The sequence below is a fragment of the Propithecus coquereli genome, unplaced genomic scaffold, assembly GCF_000956105.1.
Source record: "Propithecus coquereli isolate 6110/MARCELLA unplaced genomic scaffold, Pcoq_1.0 Scaffold178, whole genome shotgun sequence".
NCBI classification, from domain to species: Eukaryota; Metazoa; Chordata; class Mammalia; order Primates; family Indriidae; genus Propithecus; species Propithecus coquereli.
This window is the reverse complement of record NW_012142523.1, coordinates 4,944,414-4,969,114: the sequence shown is the minus strand read 5'-3', so window position 1 is coordinate 4,969,114 and position 24,701 is coordinate 4,944,414. Positions and strand designations below refer to the sequence as shown.

The window sequence follows — 24,701 nt, the reverse complement described above, 5'->3', positions numbered from 1 at the left end:
TTGTCTATGTCCTCATATGAGTAAGAAGCTTTTGGCCACATGCAACAGAAAATCCAACTCACGTTGGCTTAAACAATAAGGAAAGTAGAGATAGGACTAATTTTAGGCTTGGTCAGTTCAGTGGTGTTCTCAAGGATCTAGGTTCTTCCCATCTCCCTGCTCTGCCATCCTCGAGGTTGGCTTTGCCCTCAGGTTGGTTAGCAGGATGGATGGATGCAGCAACTCCAAGCATCACAGTTGGACTGCATATCATATAAGCAGGATCTTCTCAATACGTTATTAGTTAACTATTGCAGTGTGACAAATTATCATAAAACTTAGCAATTGAAAACATGTTTTATCTCACAGTTTCTGAGTGTTAGAAACCCAGGCATGGCTTAGCTGGTTGGTTCTAGCTCAGGGCCTCTCATGAGGTGACAGTGAAGCTGATGGCCAGGACCGAAGTCATCTGAAGGCTAGGCTTGATGGGGGCTGGAGGATCTGCGTCCAAGCGTGGGCTTCTCCCTAAAGCAGCAGCCGCGTTCCTCCACAGTGAGTGACCCGACAGCGAGAGAGCAATCAAGAACAAGCCGCAGTGTTTCTCACACCTCATCTTGCACGTGACGCACCATCACTTCTGCCATATTCTCTTGGCCACTCAGCCCAATGCTGGTACAACACGGAAAGGGACTACACAAGGGTGTGACTACAAGGAGGTAGGGGACATCAATGGGAGGTCATTTTAGAGGCTGGCTACCACATCGCTGCTTTTCAAAGTGAGGAAGCCTTTCCTCGAAGCCCCCAGCAGGTGTCTCTTCATGCCACGTGCCCCTGCCCAAACGAATCGCTCATGAGGTGCTTGGGACCATTATTTTTGGCTCATCACAATCATGATTCACCCCTGGGGCTGGGCTCCACCTCCACTGAAGCACAGGGTGGCATCTAGGAGGAAGACGGCTACCTGAACAAATCAGGATTCTGTTTGGAATGAGGAAGGGGCGATGGGAATGACTGCTGAGAGTCTGCGATGCTCACACACTGGACCATAAACTCTGCAAGGACAGAGGTTGCGTTTTTTCCTACTATTGCATCCCCAGTGTGTAGCCCACTGTCTGGTACAGAGTTAAAGCAATGATATCTGTTGAATGAATAAATGAATAAATTCATTTGACCATAGGGCAGGGGGTCCAGAACTGGTCCCCCAGGTGGGGTAAATATCCCTAGGCCCTAGGATCCTTCAGTTCTTCTTAGAACTCAGGTGGCCACATGCTCCCACCTCCACCACTAGCTCCAAGAACAGACAGGATTGGCAGAATTATTTTCACTTTATTTCTGGAGACATTTGATCAGATGCAATAACACTGATTCTAGGCGAGGGCGAGGGGATGGGTACCCCTGAAGTAACCAGTATCCTGTGGCCCAAGGTGCCCCCCAGCCCCAGACCTGGGTTCCCCCTGTTACAGTTAAATAGAGAGAGTTAGATCTCCCCAGGGAGCCTTGAGGGGAGGGTCTGCCCCCTGCACCCACCCTCTCCACACAGAGGAGTCTGAGCACAAGCTATTTACAGTATTCACATCCACTGTACCCCACCAAACCAAGGCAAATGCTACAGGCGGCCCTTCCCCACGGGAGGAGGCCAGAGAGGCTGTGAGTGTATGTGTGTGTGTGGGGGAGAGGGGATGTCCACGCATGTGAGCACACGAACGCACTGAGGGGCAGGGTCTGGCTCCAGCCAAAGAGACATCAGTCTATAAGGTGCAGATTAAAAACAACAGAGAGGACCCACCCCCAGGGGCCCAGGCCACTTCCATCTTTGTTCTTTCTCTTTCTCCTCCAGACATCCTGGTAGATGATACAGAGGAGCTCTCACAGCTGTGCCCAGATCCAAGGCAACCCCTCTTAAAGGACTTCTGGGGAAAAAGGGGAAGGGGAAACAGTCAGGGCAAACCATGCCCCCAAGCCCAGATGGCTGGAGGTCTTCAGGGTGGAGCAGGAGAGGGCCTCTGGCAGAGCTAGAAGAAGAGAGGGCAGGGCTGGAGAGTCCAGGGAGAGCTGCTGGGAGGGATGGGTGGGGTCTGGGAAGCAGTGGCCCTACCTGTGACCTGTGGGGGCTGCACCACAGCTTTCTTGAGGAAGGCTTCTGCTTCTGCAAAGGGCAGGAGTGCCTCTGGTGTTCGGCCCAGACTCTTGTCCCCAGAGGGTCCCTTGGGGGAGAAGCCATTCTCCTGGTGTGCTGGGAGAGGCTGTAGGCCGTTCACCAGGGACCCTGGCAACTCCTTGCTTGGCAAGCTGTGGATGCAGGGGCCAAGGCTCAGCACCTCGCCTCCCGGTAAGGCCCAGGCCACCCTACAGCTCCAGCAGGAGCCCGCCTCCCCGCTAGGGGTCCCTAGGATTGGAAGCTGGTACCTCCACTGCGGCTCCTGAAGAGCCGGCTCCTCTTTCTGCACTACCTCTTTCTGCAGCTCTGAGGGCCGAGCCTCCCCGGCTTTCGCAGGGTCTAGCACATGGAAGGAATGGCCGTCAGGCAGGGGCCGGCGAGAGGGGACAGGCTGGACGTGAGGGTGGCGAAGGGGATGGAGACTGAGGGGATGAGGGCTTTACCTGGGCTGGAATTGTTGGCATCGGCCTCCTTTCTATCCTGCTTCTGCTTCGAAGAGGAAGAGCAGTCAGGCTCCAGGGATACGTGGACCCAGCCGACAATGGCACTGACTCCTCTCCCCAGCCGGCCCCTGAGCGGCCTCCTCACAGAACCCCGGCCTCCTTTCCCCGCCCCAGCCCCAGTCCCACCACTGCCTGGGACCCTGACCTTGGTTTCCGCAACTTCCGACTTCCGGGTCCTCTTCATTATCTCCTCCAGACGCTGTGTGGAGGCCCCATCAGTAAGGCTCGCGCCCCACTTCATCCTAAACCTCCCACCAGCCAGCCCCGTCTTGGAGTCTCCAGGCCCTCCGAGTTCATACCCACCCTTTCTCCGCTAGGATCCAGAACCTGCCCCAGCTCCTCCCGGAGCCCAAGGCCCCGCCCACTGGCCCCGCCTCCATTAGCCCGAGGAACTGGAGCCCCGCCCACCCGCGCCAGGCCCCACCCACCTGTCTGCGCTCCTGCCGCTCCTGCTTCTCCCGCTGGAAGTGCTTTTCCCGCTCCAGGCGCTGCCGCTCCGCTTCTTCCCGCGACCGAGCTTCAGCCTCCTCTTTCTGTCAAAGACTCCCGTCAGCGCCAGGGCCCGCGACGCCAGCCTCCCTCCCAGCCAGAGGCACCCGCGCCCGGCCGGCTCACGCCCGTCCGCCGGGGCACCTGCTTCTGCAGCCGCTCCTGCTCCTCCTGCTCGGCCTGCGCCTTCTCTCGCGCCTCCTGCTCCTCCCGCCTCCGGGCCTCGGCCTCCCGCTCCGCCCGGGCCTCGGCCTCCCGCGCCAGCTGCTCCTCTCGCATTCGCCTGGGTGACAGAGGAAACTCAGCTCAAGCTCAGTCTCGCGCTTCCCCTCCACCCACCAAAAGGGCCCCCTCAGTCCCCAAGGGCGCGCTCACTTGTCCCTTTCTGCCTGCAGCCTCCGCTCCTGTTCCTCGCGCTCCCGCTGCTCCCGGGCCTGGCGCCGCTTCTCAGCCAGGAGCCGAGTAGCTTCTTCTCGGTCTGTGGTGCCGGCCATTGGTTTGCTAGGGGTCACCGGGGGAGCAGGGGCTGGGGGTGAGGTCAAGAGAGCAATGTCTGGAGGGGGATCCAGGACCAGGAGTCAGCACACACCCACACAGGCACCTCCACCACCCCTGCATGCCCCTCACTTTTCTGGACCCCGGGGTGACCCATCCTGGGCCTGGACCTCCCGAAGGCAGGTCTCTTCTTGTCTCCTGACACCCAGTCCCCAGGCATCGCTGTTGGCTCACACCCCTGACTACCTCCCACAACAGCCAGAGCTGGCTGCTCGCCCCCTGCCCACCCCTCTCTTCAGACCCACCTGCAGGGCTCTCCGCTGTGGGCGGCTCCTTCTGGGACAGGGCTGGGGTGGGTGAGGGCACAGGCGAGGGCGCTGGTGAGGCTGGGGCTGCAGGCTCCCTCTCATCGCTGGCCTTGCTCCTGCTGTGGTTCTTGTCCTCAGGCCCTGCTGCGCTCGGGCTCTCCTTGGCTTCGTCCTTCCTGCGGCCCCGCCCCTTGGGTGCTGCCGTGGTGCCTCGCGGGGATGGTGGTTTTGGAGGCAGAGCATGGCCTGGCCCTGGGCTGGGGCAGGGGGAGGCAGGCCTATGCCAGGACGTGGAGGGAGAGGATGGCCGGGCCTTGGATTTGGGGCTGAGAGAAAAGGGAACAGTTAGGCCTGGATGCACGTGCGCGGCCCCAAGACAGAGACACAGACACACACACACACACACACACACACACACACACACACACACACGTGCTCTGCGCATGTCACTTCCTCAGGGAAGTGTATCCTCCCCCCCAGGCTAGGTCAGCACCCCTCTATATGCTCCCACAAAACCATATCATTTCCTTTTAGATCATATATCCCAGTTTGCAATTACATATTCATGAGATTTTTTGATTAATGTCCCCTCCCCCATTAGCCTGTAAGCTTTTTTTTTTCTTTTTCTTTTTACACTCTCAAAGATGAATGCTCCAATAGGGAACAGTCCTTAAGCTTAATAAGAGCAAAAACTGGGCCCGGTTTAGCCCAAAGTGTCCTCAGCACCTCGAACACTACCTGGCAGGTCCATTCATTCAGTAGGTATTTACTCAGTGCTTACCAGGTGCCAGGCACCGTTTTAGGGACTGGGGCACTTCAGTAATCCAAACGGTCAAAAAACGAAACAAAACAAACCCCACAGGCAGGCGTGGTGGCTCACGCCTGTAATCCTAGCACTCTGGGAGACCGAGGCGGGAGGATCGCACGAAGTCAGGAGTTTGAGACCAGCCTGAGCAAGAGCGAGACCCTGTCTCTACTAAAAATAGAAAGAAATTAGTTGGACAACTAAAAATATATAGGAAAAAATTAGCCGGGCATTATGGCTTGCGCCTGTAGTCCCAGCCACTCGGGAGGCTGAGGCAGTAGGATCGCTTGAGCCCAGGAGTTTGAGCTTGCTGTGAGCTAGGCTGACGCCACGGCATTCTAGCCGGGGTGATAGAGTGAGACTCTGTCTCAAAAAAACAAACAAATCCCACACACACAAAAAGGAAAAAAGAAAAAGTGCCCTCGAGGAACTTTCATTCTAGGGATGGGTGCCCAACAGATGTTTGTGAATAAATGAACGAATGAATGAATGAACGAATGAATGAATGGCCTGGTGAGGCGCAGTCCCCTGAACGCCCACCTGAGCTCAGAGGCGGCGCCGGCCGAGAGGCGGGGGCGCGGGGAGGCGGGCAGCGACTGGCGCTTCTTGAGGCTGCGCTCCCGGGCTAAGGCGCTCTTCTCCTTCTCGTTTTCCCGCTCCTTGTCCTTCTTCTCCTTTTTCTGCACCTGGCAGGGAGGGAGGGACGGGAGCCGGGACGGGGAGCAGAGGTCAGCGGCGCCAGCGCTCCGGGGGCCTGGGCTGCCTGTCCCCACCCGCGCGGCCACTCACCGGCGAGGCCTCCGGCCGGCGGCGGACAGGAGCGGGACTGCCCCCAGCGCTGGGCTTGCGGCGCTCCCCGCCGGGGGCGCAGCGGTGCGCACTTCGCGGGGCGCTGCACGGCGGCGTCAGGGGGCTGGCAGAGGCCGAGCGTGGGCACACGGGCACAGCTGCAGAGGGATGAGTGCGGTTGGGGTGCGGCCCAGGCGTCAGGCTCGCCCCTGCCCGGCCGCGCGTGTGGGCTCTCCCAGAGTCGCCGCCCCTACCCTGGTCCCGGCCGTTTCGGGGCAGTGTGACCGCGCTGCGACTCCGAGCCAGGAAGGAGAGGGTGGGCGTCATCAGACGATCCACGATGCTGCTCTCCCATGCGCTCAGCTGCAGGCTGCGATCTAGGGGAAGAACGCCAGGCAAGCGGGTCACCGCAGGAGGCAGGCAGAGGCATAAGGGCAGAGACCAGGAACCATGCCCAAGGAGTCTCACCCAGGAGGACTCTTCCCCCACAATCAGATGCCGGACACACTTGTTCTCCCTGAGATCTGCACCTCCACTGCAGACCCAAGCAACAAGACACTTCCCAGGGCAACATCGTGCATCGCTTGAGGGTCCCCTCCTACCACTCTCCCCAGGTGAAAGGGCTCTGAACTGTGTGTATAGGAAGGAGCCATCCAGGATCAGTGGAAGATCCACCCAATTGCCCTCTCCCATGGCCCAGCGTGGGGCCCTGCCCTTCCTGCTTTCAGAGGCTGGCCTGAGGGAGGCATGCTCCCATGGATTTGGGACAGTGAGGGTCCTGGTGCTCCTATGACCCAGCTTTTATGAGGCCTGTGCCAGGGAGAGGTTGCTAGGGGGCCTGCCTGCCCTAGGCCACCCTGCACTGTCCTCTCAGCTGCTGGGTTATTTTTAAGCCTCAGTCAGGTGGGGCTGGTGCAGCAGCTGATTTGGTTTGGTTGCTAGGCAACAGAGCAACCAAACAAAAGCTAGAGAAACTTATAAATAACTCCTTCCATGGCTCCTTCACATGTGAGTACCAGGGCATGGTGGGAATGCAGGGGCTGTGCCACCCTGGTTGGCCACAACTCTGGAACCAGCCAAGGCCAAGGCTGGGGCTCTGAAGGCAGAAAGGGCAGGATTACATGGGCCCTCCAGGGTGGAGCCAGAATAAGCACCCAGGCCAGTCTGGTACATGGCGACAATGCCACCTGCCTAAGGTTGGCCCAGGCCAGCTGGCTGTGGTTGGAGATAGGCTGTCTGCCCATTCCCACCCCCAGTCGCCACCCCCAATTTGCTCTTGAAGCCCCAGTTAGGCTTTCAGCATGCTCAGGCATTGTCCTTTGTCTCTGTTCTTCTCTCCTACACGGCACAACTCTGTCCTCAGGGTCCAGACCCAAATGCCGGCTCCCCCAAGGGGCACAGAGCCCCAGAAAGGGTAGAGTAGGGATGGGGACCTGGAGTATGTGAGGGCTCCAGGGACTTGGTGTTCTTGCTGAGGAGGAGGCTTGGTGGGGGCTACAGGGGGCTCTGGAGGGGGAAGGGCTGGGCCTTCTCTTACTTCTACTGGGGGAGTTCCAGAGCGTGGCAGAGGACTTTGAGAGCCGCTTGTTGATTATAGAGTCCACGTGTTTGGGCAGGTTTACTGCCGACACGGAGCACCTGCTCCCACCTGGAGGGGAAAAGACACGGCATTAGGGCCGGGCCAGACAGGAGCCAGGGGGGGCACTGAGGCCTTCCATGCAGGATGCTCCGAGGGCAGCGTGGGAGAGGGAGGAGTGGGCAGGCTAGGATGAGGACGGGGAGGCAGACTTGGCCCTGGGGGAGGGAGGGTTGGGGTAGGTGACCTGGGTTGGGGGAGCCGACGGAGAAGGAACAGAGGGAAGAGATGAGTAAAACTAGAAAAACTACAGCCTTCCTGGTCTGACCAAAGGAAGCCATTCCCTAGGGCTGGCTGCTGCAACCCCTCCTCCCCACCACCCAGCGTTGGCACTTGCTGACACTGCCCAGCCAAGACAATATGGATACAACACCCACGTACTGGAAAGATGCAAAGACGTTCCTAAACCAAAGAACCTACATAGTCACAGTCACTAGCACAAATCCACATATTCATCCAGACATACAAAGACAAAGACATGCAAACACAGGCATATAGAGTGGCAGATACTTAAGCATGCACACATGTGTGCAGACATGCACAGATATAGAAACACAAACACTAACAAACCTGGGATGCACACAAGGCACAGACACATCGAAGCAACCTAATCTTGATATTTGTAACAGCTAACATTTGCTGATGCTTACCGTGTGCTAGGCACTGTGCTGGGCACCACACACATGTTACCTCATTTGATCTTCCAAACATCTACCTACAACCTCGGAGGCAAGTAGTATTGTCATCCCCATTTTACAGATGAAGAAAGGGTGATGTCGAGAAGTTAAAGCTCAAGCCCTGGTCAAGCGCCAGAGCTGGAACCCAAGTCTGTCTGACTCGGGGAGCCTCCCTGAAGTACACAAGCCACAAACACACCAAGGCAAACACATTAGGACACACAATGCACAGATTCATGAGCACATATACCAAAAGAGACACAGCTGGAAATACTGAACCTTGCCATTGCATAGACATCCAAACACAGTGGTATATACATGCCAGCAAAGAATCAGACCAAAATCCATGATGGCCCTATGTGAAGAAAACTCAGAGACAAAAATCTACCTTCCAAGACAAGCAGTGACAGTTTTCTTTAAATATCCAGTGTCTGCTGGGCATTAAAATTCTCTTTTACATATCATCAACTAATAATAATTGACAGAGCAAAGAGGGCTAATCATAAAATGACAGAGGTTTGAAGAGAAAACCAAATGTAGAGAATCCATCTCTGATTTGATAGTGGAAGTCCTAGGGAAGGGACAATTTGGTTTACAGACCATTCTAGAAGACTCAAGTCGAAGCAAGGCACACCTGCTGCCTGGAGCTGTCAGCTCCTGTTCCCTTCCCCCACTTGTCAGATCTCACCCCCGCCTACCCACCCACCAGCCCATCCAGTCCACTCACTGGTCTTATGGCCCGGGGAGCTGTGGTGCAGGGCCCCTGCCCAGGACCAGCGCTGCTGCCGGATTTCAGCCCATGTCTTCTTCACTGACCGTTGGATGGCTGCTTCATAGCGCTCCTGGGGGGAGGTGGGGACAGGAGAGAGGTCTGGGTTCAGAACATGCATCATACCTGGGATAGGGCTCCTTCTCCCTCCTATGACAATGCCTCCTCCCCTCCTTCCCCGTCCCCTTCCCGGAAGCTTTTCCTGACTCATTGTAGGTAACCAAGGTTACCGAATCCTTGCTATGATTAAGGACCATGTGCAATAGATCCCTTTTGACTTGTTCTTGGGAAGTTTTTCACTGTTCTTGAGTCATTTCCTGGGTGTATGAGTTGCTTTTCTGAGGATGGGCTTGGACACCCCCTGCCTAAGACTCCCGGGCAAGGCCATGTCCTGCTGGCACTAAGGGTTCTGACCTTGGAGCTGTGCTTTCCATTCAGCCTGAAGGCTCCAGGTAGGGCCAAGCCACCATCTCCTTCATTTCCTCACCAGTGCTCAAGCCAGGGTTTTACCCATGTCCTGCTGGCACTAAGGGTTCTGACCTTGGAGCTGTGCTTTCCATTCAGCCTGAAGGCTCCAGGTAGGGCCAAGCCACCATCTCCTTCATTTCCTCACCAGTGCTCAAGCCAGGGTTTTACCCATGTGACGGAGCTAGGCACACTCACACAGACACATACGTGCATACATACAAACACAGACACTCGGGGCGCGTACACAATTATAGGTACCGACAGCGCACAGTCACAGGGGCCTACAGACACACACATGGAAGCAAATGTGTCTGCATTTCACAGACGCCCAAACGCTGTAACACAGGGACACAAGTGTAGATGTGAATGCAGATAGGACCACATGGGCATGATAACACAGAGGCATGAACGCAGGTGTGCATACACACTTCACCAGCACACAGACGTCTGGGTACACGGTACACAGATCCACTCAGATCCATCCCGCACCTTGTTTTTTTCCAGCTTCTGCCGCTGCCGCTCCTCCAGGGCTGCGCGGCGTTGCTCGGCTTTAAGCCGCTGCTCCTCCAGCCGCCGCCTTCGCTCCTGGAGCTGCTTCTCCCGCAGCGCCTTGGCCTTCTCTTCCTTCTCCAGCCACACCGCCTTCTTGGCGGCTATGGGAAAAGGAGCCCAGTGTGTGAAGGGTTCTGCATGGCCTCCAAGTGGCCACTCCTGTTTACCCCAGCCCTGCGTGGGTCTTTCTCCTGCCTGCTTAGGTGGAGCCTCCGCTCTCAGACACCCCCTTTAAACTGAAGGGCTTCCTGAAGACAGGCCTCAGACCTCGAGAGGCTATTCTCCCCCACTGACCTCATGGTCTCTCAGGACTGAAAGAGAAATGACTGCTTTAGTGCAAAATCCCCATCTGAGTTGGGGGGCTACTGGACAGATGTCTACATACTGTGATTAAGAACATGGGATCTGGGGTGAGATGATGCCTCTGGGTCTGAATAGTAGCTATTCCACTGGCTGTGTGCTTAGGCAAATGATAAATGATTAAATCATTTCTTTTTTTTGGGGGGGGAGACAGAGTCTTGCTCTGTCACCCAGGCTAGAATGCCATGGCATCAGCCTAGCTCACAGCAACCTCAAATTCCTGGGCTCAAGCGATCCTCCTGCCTCAGCCTCCTGAGTAGCTCAGACTACAGGTGCACACCACCACGCCTGGCTAATTTTTTCTATTTTTAGTAGAGACGGGGTCTCACTCTTGCTCAGGCTGGTCTTGAACTCCTGAGCTCAAGCGATCCTCCTGCCTCAGCCTCCCAAAGTGCTAGGATTACAGGCGTGAGCCACCGTGCCTGGCCTAGGCAAACGATTTCATCCCTCTGAGCCTGTTTCCTCCTCAAAGTGTGTTGAGAGGATTAAACAAGATAATGCACGCACTGCTCTTAGCATACATAATTAAGTGTTCCAGAACTGTTAGTGTTATTAATAGGATGTTGATGGTGGTGATGCTGATGGTGAAGATGATGCTGCTTCCCGCTCACTCACCCAGGTACTTGGCCCGCTCTTCTCGCCGCTCCTTTGCCAGCTTGTGTCTCTCTCCTGCCTTCTTCACATCTTAGCAGAGGGAACAAGAACACACAGGTCAAAAGGCTCTCTCCAAACAGGAGTCGGCCTCGGGGCTCTCCCTCCAGGCCTCACCTCCATCCTTTCCCCATCTTCTCTAGGGCAAAGGAGATTTCCCTCAGGCGATATCATCCAGGGCTAGGACCCTGAGCCAAGGGGTTTGGGCCCAGGACTGGGGATATCACACATACCTTGCTTGGTAGGAGGGCTGTCAGAGGTTGGCACTGTCGTTGGGGATGGCTGGCTGCTCCTTCGAGGAGGCCTGGCATCCCGTGGGCCTGTGGCTGGTGGGGTGGGTCCCCTGCTCTTTGCTTCTGTGGAGGGGGACTCTTCCTGTGGAGGGGCTGGCCTAGGCACAACCTGCCCTGGGGGGCTCTCTGGTTCCAATGGGATCTGCTTAGGGCTAGTGGCATTCTTCATGGCAGGAGGGGTATCCGGGGGAGTGTCGGGGACCAGGGCTGACATCGGTGGAGGTGGCGGGGAAGGGTCACCTTCTGGAGAAGGTCTTGGCTCTGGGGGCGTCCTGGCTACCACAGCTGAAAGACCAACACAAAAAGAGAAAAGGTCAGACTGTACATCTGGGCCATCAGTTCAACACATGGCTAGTTCCCTTGTCCAACTGACTTATTTATTCATTCATGTGTGTTTATTGAGTTCTTTCTATGTGCCAGGCCCTGTTCCAGATACTAATGATATAATGGTGAGAAAATAGCCATAATCCCTGTCTCTGCGGAGCTCACCCTCTGGTAGGGCAGACAGACAAATAGCTGGGCAATTATAGTAGAGAATAAATACCATGTCTGGGGGCAGCACAATAAAGATGGTTAACCTACACTTGGGGGGGTTCCTGAAGAAGTAACAACCAAGCTGAGATCCAAAGGGTGAGCTGGAGTTGGCAAAGAGAAGAGCATATGCCAAGGGGCAGAAAGGAGTAGGGTGTATTGGAAAAACCGAGAACGAGTTTGTAGCACTTACTGGTGCACCAAATGATAATGATCTATTTCCATGTCTGCCTCCCTCACCTTTCTGCTTTACCTCTGGGGCACAGTGTCCAACCCAAGGCCTGGTTCACAGAGGGGGCTAGTGCTGGGCACATGGGACTGGCGAAGAGGAAGGACATAAACATTGGCTCACGTGGGATGCTCTGTTGCTCAGATCCCGATGTGAGGGTTAACCAGCTATGTCTCCTTTGTAATCTTTTTTTCCCCTAGTCACACTCAGATTTCTTTTTTTTTTTTTGAGACAGAGTCTCACTGTGTTGCCCGGGCTAGAGTGTCGTGGCGTCAGCCTAGCTCACAGCAACCTCAAACTCCTGGGCTGAAGCGATCCTCCTGCCTCAGCCTCCCGAGTAGCTAGGACTACCGGCATGCGCCACCATGCCCGGCTAATTTTTTTCTCTATTTTTAGTTGTTTGGCTAATTTCTTTCTATTTTTAGTAGAGACGGGGTCTTGCTCTTGCTCAGACTGGGCTTGAACTCCTGAGCTCAAGCAATCCTCCCCCCTTGGCCTCCCAGAGTGCTAGGATTACAGGCGTGAGCCACTGCGCCCAGCAGAGATTTCTTCTTTTAGGACATGAATATTCCAAGAACCCTGTAAAAGACACCAAAGTGCCCAGTAAGGAAGCCACATGATTTGGCATATGCTCGTATGTGCTCATGTACATTGTGGGGCAGTTGAAAGACAGGCTTAGGAGTCAGTCACATGAGGGCCCAATTCTGATTTCACAAGCCTAAGACAGGACAAGCCTTACTTCCCCCGCAGGTAACCTTGGACAAGCCATTCAACCTCCCTCAGCCTCAGTTTTGATGTCTATAAAATGGGGATAATGGGCCCAAGCCAGGAAGGATGTCAGTAAAGTGCCTGGCACAATTTCCGTGCCAGCAAACAGCATTTCCCTCCCTTTTCCTATTGGTCTTATGAAGCCTCCAGGTCTCCCAGAGAGAATCATTTGCACGTTGAGCCCTGGTGTCATCTGCTGCTACCCTCCAGGCATCAAGGGGATCAGTGGGAACACAGCCACCAACAGGGCTTAGGGAGCAGGGCCTGGGTCTGTGGGAGGTACTTCCAAGGAAGCATTTTCCACTCTTACAGTTGCCTCCACCAAACTAGGTCCTCTGTTCTGGGAACTCTGGGTCTCTCAGGATGTGTAAACTCCCCATCCCCTGAGTGACAACGTGTACACGGAAGGGGCACCCCCAAGGGGCTGCTTTTGGAACTCTGGGCACCTTCTTCAGGGAGTCTAGTGATTGGTCTGGGCTCCACAGCCAGACTATTTGAATATGAATTCTGGCTTCCACACTAACTGTGTGACCTTGGGCCAGTTACAGACCCTCTCTGTGCATAGCTCCTCTTCTATAAAATGCCGATATTACCTATCTCACAGTATTGTGATGAGTGTTAGTTATAATAATAACCATTGACATATGTATTTAGTAAGAGCTTCTTATGTGCAAAGCATTTTTACATATACTAGTTTTAATCTTCACGGACAATACTTATGAAAGAGGTGCTATAAATATCTCTTTCATACAGATGAGGACAGTAAAGCAAAAAGAGGTTAAATGAAGTAATTTGAAGTCACTCAGCTCGTAAGTAAAGAAGCCTGGACTTGAACCCAGTGGCTGTCACCAGAGCCCATGCCCTTTTCCATTCCACCCCGGGCCTCTGTTGAAGGCAGTATGAGGGAACAGGTGTTACACAACGACACTATTGGAGGTTCACACTGTTACCCCTCATTCCTTCCCTGTCAGCTTCCTGGGCTCCAGGCAAGGGCCCCAGCTGAGGCCCTGTCTCCCTAGTGATGCCGCCCACTCTGCCAGCCCCTAGGCTCCATGACTGGCTACCCAGCTCTCCCCATACCAGCACAAGACGGCTCCCTGGTCACTGGCCCTCTAGTTCCCAGCCAGCTGCAAACTCCTTTCCTAACTCCAGTAGTCAACAAACTAGTGGTGGGCCGGGCGTCGTGGCTCACGCCTGTAATTCTAACACTCTGGGAGGCCAAGGCAGGAGGATTGCTTGAGCTCAGGGGTTCGAGACCAGCCTGAGCAAGAGCGAGGCCCCCGTCTCTACTATAAATAGAAAGAAATTAGCCAAACAACTAAAAAAATAGAAAAATTTAGCAGGGCACAGTGGCGCGTGCCTGTAGTCCCAGCTACTCGGGAGCCTGAGGCAGGAGGATCGCTTGAGCCCAGGAGTTTGAGGTTGCTGTGAGCTAGGCTGACACCACGGCACTCTAGCCCAGGCAAGAGAGTGAGATTCTGTCTCAAAAAAAAAAACACAAACAAACAAACTAGTAGCAACCATTTAGTGAGTGCTTACTTCCCCACTAACTGAGCAATGCAGCTTGCCTCCTCACAATTCTGAGAAGCAGAGATTGTTGTCCCCATTACACAAACGACACAATCGAGGCTCACCCAGCTAAGTGATTTGCCCAGGGTCAAAAAACTAGTATGTGGCAGACTCAGGATTTGAACACAAGACTGTCTGAGGCCAAAGCCTGGGCGTGTAAGTACTAAGCTTAAAGGCTGAGGGTGAGGTCTGCTTATTGCCATTCTCCAAGCATCTGTGCGTGCTGTAGGTGTTGCAAGGAAACCTGTAGGCGGCTATTTGTCTACACCTAGGCAAATCACACCCACCTGGCAAGACAGTGACTCCCCAGCTAGGTGCCGACCAGCCACGTGAAGGGAGGCTGGGAGTGGGCAGAGTGAGTCCTGGAGGGAACCTGCGCCTGGGCACCAGATGCAGTGGAGCAGGAAGGTCATTGGCTTCAGAGTCAGACAGGCCTGAGTGAGGATCCCAGCTCTGGGTGGGACCACGTGCAAGCTCTGAACCTGTCTAAGCCACGGATCCCTTACTGAGTGGTTGGGTCAGATGGTAAGTAAGCAGCACCTGCCCCAAAGAATTTGTTCGCTTCTCCCCATCACCGCCAGAAGGGCCCAGTTTGGCCAGGCCTTCGCCCCCACTGCTCTGCAACATCACTCTCCTCAAGGATACCAGCGACCTCCATGCTGCTAAACCCAGTAGCCAGTTTTTCAGGCCCCGTCTACTAGACCTATTAGCTACATTCGCCACAGTTGATCCCTGGGTGCTCCTTGAAATACTCCCTTCACTTGGCTTTGGAGACAACACATTCTCCTGGTTTTTTCTCCACCTTGCTGGCTGTGAATTCCCAGTCTTCTCCGCTGGCCCCACCTAACCTCTCCATGCTGGAGTGCCCCAGGGCTCAGTCGAGGACCTCGTCTCTTTTCTGTCCACACTCTCACTCCCTCAGTGACCTCATCCAGACTCACAGCTTTAAATGCCATCACTCTGCTGACGATAATCAAATTTGTGTCTCCAGCCCAGACCTCTCCCTTGAGGTCCAGTTTTGCCCCATGCAACTCCCTATTTGACACCCCTGGGTGTCTTACAGATGCCCCTAATTTAACATATCCCAAAGAGAGCTCCTGATCTTCCCCCAAAAGCCTACTCCTCCCTCAGTGTCCCCACCTCAGTTAATGGCAACCCCATCTTCCAGTGTCTCAGGCCTTGGAGTCATTTCAGACTCTTTTCTTACCTCATACTTCTCATTGGTAAACCCTTTTGGCTTTACCTTCAAACAATATCCCAAATTCAATCACTTCTCACTATCTCCACTCCTGTCACCTTGGTCAGAGCTTTACTCTTAGCCCCAGTAAAAGACTCCCTGCTCCCATTCTTCATCCCCTTTTGGTCCTTTCTCAACACAGCAGCCAGAGTGATTCTGTTTAAAAATAAGTCAGACCACGTCATCCCTCAGATAAAATCCTCCAAAGACTCCCCATCGCACAGGGAGGAAAAACCAAAGTCATCAGTCACAACGGCCTGCAAGCCTCCCCGGATCCTGAACTCCTGGACCTCATCTCCTCCTCTTCTCCCGTGTCCAGTCGTCCAGCCACTGCGCCTTCAGGGTGCCGAGCAGGCTCCTGCCTCAGGGCTCTGCACTGGCTGTCCCTCACCTGGGAATTCTCTGTCCCCAGACTCTACATGCCTCGTCCCCTCACCCCCTTCAGGTCTTTACTTCGGTGTCACTTCTCAAGGAAGCCTTCCCCCACCTCCTATTTAAAACTACAGACAGTTGAAGTCTCCCTCCCTTTTCCAACTGTTATTTTTTCTTTTCCAACTCTTATTTTTCTCCATAAGCATTAACACATTTTAACACTGTCTTCCACTGCTAGAATATAATCTCCATGAGGGCACGAATTTTTTTTTTTTTTTTTTTTGAGACAGAGTCTCACTGTGTTGCCCCAGCTAGAGTGCCGTGGTGTCAGCCTAGCTCACAGCAACCTCAAACTCCTGGGCTCAAGCGATCCTTCTGTCTCAGCCTCCCGAGTACCTGGGACTACAGGCACGCGCCACCATGCCCGGCTAATTTTTTCTATATATATTTTTAGCTGTACAATTAATTTCTTTCTATTTTTGGTAGAGACGGGGTCTCGTTCTTGCTGAGGCTGGTTTCGAACTCCTGAGCTCAAACAATCCGCCCGCCTCGGCCTCCCAGAGAGTTAGGATTACAGGTGTGAGCCACCACGCCCGGCCGAGGGCACGAATTTTTGTCTATTTTGTTAGCTGGACTATCTCCGGGGCCAACACAGCCAGGCACATACGTGTGCCATAACTATTCATTGAATGAAGAAATGAATGAACTCCACCCTGGCAGATATTATCATCATCATCACCTCTCTTACCTGGATGACTGCAAAGTCCTCCCATTGCTCTTCCCCACCCTTTCCCACTCTGTGCTGCACTGAGCAGCCAGAGTAAATGCAAATCTGATCATGGTGCTCTTTCGCCATCTGAAACCTCTCAGTGGCTTCCCATTGCTCTGAAGATAAAGGCAGAATTCTTGAACCCAACCTACTAGCCAAGTATAATCTGAAGTCCCTTCCCCACCACCTCCTTCATCTCCTCTCCTACCCTATTCCCCACTTGTTCTCTGAACTGCAGCCACACTGACCTTCTTTTAATTCTAATAACCATCCACATTCCCTCCTGCCACAGGGCCTTTGCATATACGCTTTCCTCTCTTTTCTTAGTTAATTCTTATTTACCTTCAGATCTTAGTTCATCAGAGAAGCCTTCCCTGGCTTGTCTGATCAGGATAAACTCTTTCATTATATACAGTCATGGCTTCACGTGCCTTTGTTTGGAGCACTGTCACTGCTACAATTTTATACATCCTTGTGTGGTTCTTTAGCTATTGTCAGCCCCTTTCTAGACTTTGAGGAAGCCCTGGCAGGGCTGGGCCGTGCCGGCTTTTCTCACCACTGCATCACCAGCAGCTACGACAGTGCCAAGTATGTGGATACCGTCACAAAATGCTGTTGAGTAAAAATAAAGTGTTAAACTATGAGGCCACCCTAGCCTAAAGCAGGTATCTATGGAAGGAGATTTTTATTCTAATAAAGAGTAGATCAAGTGAGCAATGATGGTGCCACTATACTCCAGCCTGGGCAACAGAGCAAGACCCCCACTCCTAAGGAAAAAAAAAAAAGAGTAGATTCATGTGGCAATTGATTGCAAAGGGACAAATACTTGAAGGGAAGCAAAACAACTCCTTCTCAAGGGTTTGGGCAGCTTCTTGGACTAAGCCACTCAGGTAGAAGTTAATAAAAATAATAATGAGTGTTTACTCCAGCAGCTCAACAAGAAAAACTTCTTTAAGAGGCAAATGGGATGTTTGGAACTCCTCTTGCAACCTGGCAGACTATTGACCCTGAATACAAATATTTCCTTCAGGATTATGCCAACCCTGATGAAATGTCACTGGGACAGTGTTATCTGGAACAAATCATACTAAGCCAAACTAATTCCTTGGTTAATTATCTATACAGTATGGTTAATCTATTTCTGATTGCTCCCATTTTCAATCACCAAATGTGATCCTTTGGCTACTTAATTTTATCTTATTTTTGGTCTATGCCAGATTGTAAGGTCTTAGCCACTTCCAGTTTTATTTTGCTACCCTGATATCTACCAGAAGTATTTGTTAAGAACTGGATAAGAGACCGATAGTTTGTATTTATTTCTTGGCACAAAGAGCATTAGCAGGGCAAAGGTACAGAAGCTGGTTGCATTGTGGGGTCACAAAGTTCTGTTTTCCCAAGATCCCTAGGAGGGGACTGCACCTGGGGTCTGCGGAAAGGTCAGGGCCAATTCTCTCGGAGGGGCTGTCACATGTCTTAGGGTGCCAACTCCCCGTCTCCACCCTCTGGGAGCTGGCAGACCTTTCCTTTCGTCCCTCCCCCCTCCCACTCCAACAACTCCTGCTGGGCCAAATATTCCTCTCACAGAACTGATAACTCAGTCTAGCTTTTCTGTTTGCCGGCCACCCTCTTCCCCCATCACGGTGAGAGCTCATCGAGAGAAAAGACTGGATCTTAGTCCTTTTTGCAGCTCCAGAGCCTTATCCAGGACCTACCTGGCACAGAGTAGGAGCTCTGCTTAAAGAATATCTGAGTGGGTGGATGGTTGGATGTGGGTTCTATAGAAAGCGACCTAGCTAGCACATAGTCAGACCCCAAGCTGCTCCAAAGCCTAGTCTCTCTAAACCCCAAATGCTGTGATCATGTCAGAGGCCTGTGTATCCCCTGCCAGCTCCTAAGCCCAAGAAGGGAAACAAATTAATTTACGGAAGCCCTACCATATGCCATTATCTCATTTAATTCTTATGACCACCCTAAAGGAAAGTACTGGGGATGGCCCCCATTTCGCAGCTCAGAAAACTGTTACTCAGACAGGTTAAGTGGATTGTTCATGTCAGCGTCAGAGGTACGATTTGAGCCCAGGGTTGTCTGATGACAAAACCCTTATGTCATGCTATTTTTGGTAGGCGGTCCCATCACCCCTCCCTGAGGCTCCTGCCTATTCCCTGAAGAAGGAAGTGACTCGGTGGTTCCCCCAGGGAGGTTCACCCCACAAAACTGACGGGTGCAGGTGGGGCAAGCAGGCACTGAGCTCAGAGTGCAGGAATGCAGGGAAGGCAGTCTCCTGCCCAGGCTGGCCACCAGGAGGCAGGAAGTGAGGCACCCGGGCAAGAGGTGGGGGAGAGTGGCCCACCTCCAGGGGCAGAGCAAGGGAGTGCCCAGGTGAGAGCTGGGCGATGGTGCACAGACAGCACCCTGGGCAGGGAGCGTGGGGGAGGCAGAGAGGAGACAGGGCAGAGATCACGCCTCTAGCAAAAGCCCTCCTGGCTCCCACTGCAGCTTCTTAGGTGGCAACACTAGCCCAGACAAACGAAGACAGGGAGGTAGGCAGAGGGCAAAGACATACGGTGAGACAGACATAAACACACAACAGATAGAGAGAGAGCATGCGTGAGGGAGCAGACAATGCAGACTGAGCCCACACCATGGCAGGAGACAAGACATTCTTTTTTGTCTCTCTCTCACACACACACACACAGGATACAGACGTTACTGGGATTCAGAGCTCTACACATGTCCTGAGACAGTCACACACACACACACACACACACAACACACAGAGCCAGGCACCCCCTGCGGCACAGACGAAGCCTCAGAGACATACAAGCACACACAGGAGACACAATGTCCCCTGTAGATTTATACAGCCTCATCCAGGTCACTTCTGCCCTGCCCCTTCCAGGCTCTTCTTTACCTGGGCCCAGGGAAAGTCCGATTAACTACCGCGACAGCTAATGCTTTTGTCAGGCACAGCTAAACACTTTAAACTCATTAGTTCATTTAATCTTTGCCACAATCCTATGAAGTTGATATTATTACCCCATTTTAGAAACGAGGAAGCAGATTCAGAGAGATTAAGACACTTGCTTAAGTCACACAGCTGGTGAGTAGCAAAGCTGGGGTCTGGACCCAAATCAGTGTGGCAGTCTTCACCCTGTCTGCTACCCACTGGGAGCAGCCTCCTGGCTTTCCTCTCCGTCTGGAGAGATCTAGGGGAGAATGCGGGGTGTGAAGAAAGGACAAACCCTGGGGGACGCCTAACCTTGGGGCTGGGACAGGAGGGACCCTTAGGGGGCAGCATTACTCCTGGCCTGGACGGAGCTAAGCCGGCTAGGAGAGGTGCCTGAGGAAGGGGGCAGCCTGCCCCAGAAGCTGGGCAGTGGGGTGCTGGGGCCAGGCCACGGGCTTCTGAGGGTGATAAAGCCGGGAACCCAACTGAGACTGCAGATCTGAAGCAGCTCTCTGGCCGGGCTGGCGGCCATTGTTCCCAGCCTCCAATCAGGAGCACCCACTTCCTGTTATTTTAGGCGGCAGGAAATGACCCCATCCCGCAGCCAGGGCCCCACCACGTCCCTCCCTCAGCCCCAGCAGGGCTGCCCATGCTGTTGCCCAGATGCCGAGGGCAGAGGCCCAGCCTCAGGCCAGGGCCTGGAGATGGCCCACGGCTGGACTGTTACCACCACCTGGGTCCAGGGCCTTCTTCTGGTCCAACTTGCTTAGACTCCAACCTGGCAGGATTCGCAGGGGACCCAGGGCTCTGCTGGCTCCACCTCTGCCTGCCAGAGAAAAGATCAGGGGATCCCCAAGACCAAGAGGCCCACAGAGACCAGTCATGGAAAGCAAGCAGGCCAGACCCTGTTACTGGCTGGCTTGGGCCATGATAATTCAGTATAGAGGTGCAGACTTCTGAGTCAGACAGACCTGGGTTCAAATCCTGCCTCTGCCAGTTCCTAGCTGTGTGACTTTAGGCAAGTGACTTCATTTCTCTGAGGCTCATCTGTGAAATGGGGATAATACTAGTCCCTACTCATGGGACCGTCGTGAGGAACACATGAGACAATACACATGACATGCTGAGCTTTGTGCCTGGCACACAGAAGGCCCTTAATAAGTATGAGTGGGAAATAATAAATGGGAGATAACTCAATTCACCAGAGAGTCTATACCTGGCCAACATCTTCCCCTCCTACAACTGGTAAAAGCTAATGGTGGTGGCAATACCATGTTCCCTACCCCCTACCATTCTTTCTGCTCCCCTTGGGGCAGAGCTGCAGCTGAGAGGTGATGGAGGAAACACTGAAGGCTGTGCCCGGGGTGCCAGGCAGAGCTACCACCAGCCAACAAAGCTGCATTATCTAGGCCTGGCTGGTTGGCTCCCTCCCTAGCCCCAAGGCCCAGCAGGGACCCAAGGACATGGTTCCCAGTGGCTTGCCACCCACCTTCCAGGCTTGGGAAGACCTGAGACCTACCCTGAGGGCAGGGTGTCACTGTAGTCTGGGCCCTGCTTTCAGTCCCTACCCCCTTCCCTCAGCCCTGACCCACCATCCTGGGAAGAGGGGGCTGAGCTGGCCCAGTGTCCCTTCCTCCCCATTTGCATATGCGTGACTGCACATTAGGGGCTCATTAGAGGCCTCATTACTGGGCCCACCAGCCCAAGGAGGGACTGGGAAGCTGGCAGTGGGAGGTGCCACCTGGGCTGCCTGCTGTATGCATAGTCCATTGTGCCAGTCTCACCAACTTGTACTCATCCTTTCAGACCCACCTCAAATGCCTCCCCCTCTGTGAAGCCTTCCACAAGCAGAGCCCACTGCCCACTGCGTCACCATCATACCTGGTTTCCCTGCAGTGAACAGACCTTCCTCCAGCACTGGGCTAGGAGCTCACCATGGGTAGGCAGGGACTCTGTCTGATTCACTTCTCTGTCATCCACACAGCATAGGGGTGCTGGACAGCCACCTACACCCATTTCACGGGTCTTCTATTCCCACTACCCCACTTCAGGTACAGGGGCCCCTCTGTTCCCCAGATGCACCCTGGCTCATGTCTGTTTAGAACCCCCTTCCCCTGCCCTTTGCAATACATTTACCTCCTGAAATTCTAATCAATCACATCTCCTCCCCAGGCCTCTGAAGGAACTAAAAATAATAACAAAAAACAGCTGGCATTTATTGAGCACCAACTATGTGGCAGGGCCTAGGCTAAGTGTTTTATGTGTTCATCTAATTTAATGATCCCAGTGTCTCTATGAGACAATTTCTAGCATTATTCTCATTGTATAGATGGGAAAATGTAAGACTTAGGTTAAGTGACTTACCAGAGGTAAGTTAAGAAGCAGAGACTTAAACTGTTTGATTCCAGACTCTACATTCTCAAACTGACTCCCAATTCCTGCTCCCATCCTTCCCCATACTTCCTACCTCCCTGCTGGCACCAGTTGCAACAGGGTAACCACAACAATGGTAATAACACTTTATTGCAGGTGTCTGGTGTCTGTGTGCCAGGTTCCTTTAGTTACGTCATCACTAACCCTCACATTAACCCCACGGGGTTGATAACACTACCCCCATTTTCTAGGGACAGAAACCATGGCTCCAGGAGGTAAGTCACTTGGTCCAGGCCAGTAGCCAGTAAATGGCTAACTGTGATTTCCATCCAGGTCTTCTGACCCAAAAGTGGGCACCACACTTGTCCCCTACTCCACGCTGCCTCCTGTTACTGCTCAGTGTGCAAGTGTGCAAAGGGAACTCAGAGGGGGCAGAGATTGGATCATGTCACTTGCACTCAGGGTCTGGGAGCCATGCCTCAAACTCTCACAGGGCACACGCTGTGGCCACAAAGCCCTTGCCTCACAGGGGACTCCTGTCACCTTCAACTCCTCTCCGTGTAGGGACCGGCCACCATCCTGATCCAGATTCTCACGTAACTCCATCTAGACCCCTGTGCATAGAAGCGTCTTCCTTATCCAGGGCCCTGTGGACAGTCCCCCACACCACCCAGGCCCCCAGTACAGCCAAGCATCCCATCCATGCCCTCATATTCAGTCCAGGCATCTACCCAAGTGTCCTAATATATACTAGCCACCACCCCCATTCAGGCCCCTGTGTACACACCAGTGCTAGGGACCCTCAGGTGCAGAGGGCCAGTAAGCAGATGCATGGACCCAGGCCGGGCCTCCTGGGGTGTCCCCTCTCAGTCTCAGCCTAGCCAAGACAGACCCAGGCACCCTTGTTCCCAACACAGCCTACAACCCCCCCAAAACCCACCAGTCTGATGGTAGCCCCCCCTCCAGCTCCTATACCCACACATTCCCAGGGAAGCACCCATGCTGGCATGGGGAGGAGCCCACCCACAGCCAAGCAGCCCCACCTTATCCTGAGCTCTCTGCACCCACAGATACTGTTTCATCTGGGCCCACACCCCAGAGGACAGGGAGGTGACAGGATTAGTCTCAGGGACTCCATGGGGGTGTAGGGATGGGGCCACCTCTCCCCTGAGTCAGTGGGAACAGAATTTGGGTCCTAAGGAATCATGCTCTTCTCTCCCCTTCTAGGAAGAAAGAGTAATTGCCTCCATCCAACACCAGGTCCAAGCAGAAACTTGTTCCCACCCCCTCATCAGCTGCTACCACGTCCCAGTGGGATTTGCAGGAGTCCTGGGCACTGGTGGTTGGTGGAGTGAGGGGAGGAGAGCTTTGGTGGTGGTCTGGGGTGTGGGGAGGGACAGAGAGAGAAAGAGAGAGAGAGGGAGAGACTAGGGGAGGTATCCAAAGCCTCAGGCTGGGGAATGATGTGGCAGGTCCCGGAGGGAGCGCCGGCCTTGAGCTTTTACCTCATTCTCCAAAGAGATTCAGGCCCAGAGAGGCCGGGAAGGAGGGCGAGCAGGATAAGCAGATTTACTTCTGTCCCCCTCCTCCCCAAGTCGGGCTGGGTGGGCTCTGGAGTAGGCCTGGCTGCAGGGGAGGCGGCCCACTCCCCAGCTCCCGCCCTCGCCCCAAACAATGCCGCCTCCCCCTCCCCCTCGCCTTTATCCGGCGGGTTACTTGGCAGCCGCCGCTAGAGACCTCCCTCTCCCCTCCCCTCCCCTCCCGGCCGGCCCGCGGCAGCAGCAGGCCCTTTGCGCGGCAGCTGGACGGATGGGGTGGGGGCGAGGTCTGGGCCAGGCCCCGGGGGCGGGAGCACCAGGGACTGGGCTTCGCTATGCCGGGCGCCAGGCCGGAGATTCCGGATCCCAACACACATTCGGGCTGGGGTCACACGTGCCTACGGGGGATGGGGAAGGGAACAGAAGCTCCAGCTCAGTAGAAGAGGATCTTCAGGGCCTGGGGTGGATCGCGAAGGAAAGTGGAGGCGGGGAAGCCGAGATGGCACTAAGCTGAGGCTGAAGGGTCACCGCACCAACTCCTAAGCTGGGTCCCCGCGGATCCCGACGCCCAGTGAGTCCGGCGCCCAGAGTGGGGGAGGGGGCAGCTGTCAGAAGATGCGTCTGTAGCCGGGAGCCGCCGCCGCCGCAGCCTTTATTTTTAAACTTCCAAGTGGTCAGAGGGCGCGGCGGGGGAGGGGTCGCCGCCCTGAGGCCGGCCTCATCCTCGGCCTCCCCCGCGGCCCCACGACCTCCTCCCATCTCGCCTCCGCGTGCCTCCTGGCATACCTGGGGGTGCGCCCGGACCCAGCTCCGCATGCGGGCCGTTTTCCATGGCTGCGGCGTCACTAGGGGTCTTGGGGGGGTCTCAGCGGCGACGGCGGCGGCGGCCAGCGGCCAGGCCAGGGGTCCCGCGGCGCATCACGCCCGGCCCGGCCCGGCGGGCAAGGACTCGGAGGCGGGGGCGCTCCGGGGAAGGTCGAGGCTGGCGACCTGCGAGGCTCGGAGTCGCCGGCTGTCCAGTGTCTGTCGGCTGCGGCCGCGATCCTGCTCCCTACCCGGCGCCGGCCCAGTCCCAGCCGCGGCCCAACCCTATTGTACCGCCCGGGCTGGGCCTGGCCTCTCCGCTGGCGCGTACCAAGTACGAGGCGGGGGGGGGCGCCCACGCAGCGCCCGGGATCATGTCGCCGCGCGCCCGCGCCGCCCGCCCCGCCCCGGCCCTGGAGCGCGGCGCCGGGAGCCTCCCGGTATCTCTTCTGCGACCACAGCGGGGTGGGCGCCACGGTTCCGGGGGGTCGCCGGCTGAGCTGCCTCCCCCTGCGGCCGCCCGTTGGTACGCGCCGCAGCGCGAGGGGACTATGTAGGGAGCGCTCGGGTGACTCACCCGCCGCTGGGACTGGGGGAGTGGGGAACGGGGCTGGGAGTCCCCATTCCCACCC

The 24,701-nt window shown here is 54.9% G+C and overlaps 1 protein-coding gene across 6 annotated transcripts; it reads right to left on the bottom strand.

Moving 5' to 3' along the window:
• Positions 1-1,285: 1,285 nt before the first annotated feature.
• MAP7D1 (MAP7 domain containing 1) lies at positions 1,286-24,540 on the bottom strand. 6 transcript variants are annotated; one of them, XM_012642299.1, is made up of 18 exons: positions 24,052-24,540; positions 10,873-11,217; positions 10,604-10,672; positions 9,566-9,729; positions 8,567-8,681; positions 7,064-7,174; positions 5,781-5,903; positions 5,527-5,684; positions 5,278-5,423; positions 3,930-4,258; positions 3,505-3,682; positions 3,274-3,412; positions 3,069-3,173; positions 2,786-2,839; positions 2,581-2,623; positions 2,386-2,476; positions 2,075-2,268; positions 1,286-1,889 (listed from the first exon to the last, which is right to left on the bottom strand). In XM_012642299.1, exons 1-18 carry the CDS (start codon positions 24,095-24,097, stop codon positions 1,879-1,881), a joined length of 2,421 nt encoding a protein of 806 aa, XP_012497753.1. In that variant the 5' UTR covers positions 24,098-24,540; the 3' UTR covers positions 1,286-1,878. The 6 variants fall into 6 exon arrangements, with proteins under 6 accessions (XP_012497753.1, XP_012497752.1, XP_012497750.1 ...); XM_012642298.1 differs by having other exon boundaries at positions 2,581-2,626; positions 24,052-24,401; XM_012642296.1 differs by having other exon boundaries at positions 2,581-2,626; positions 5,527-5,903.
• Positions 24,541-24,701: the final 161 nt, after the last annotated feature.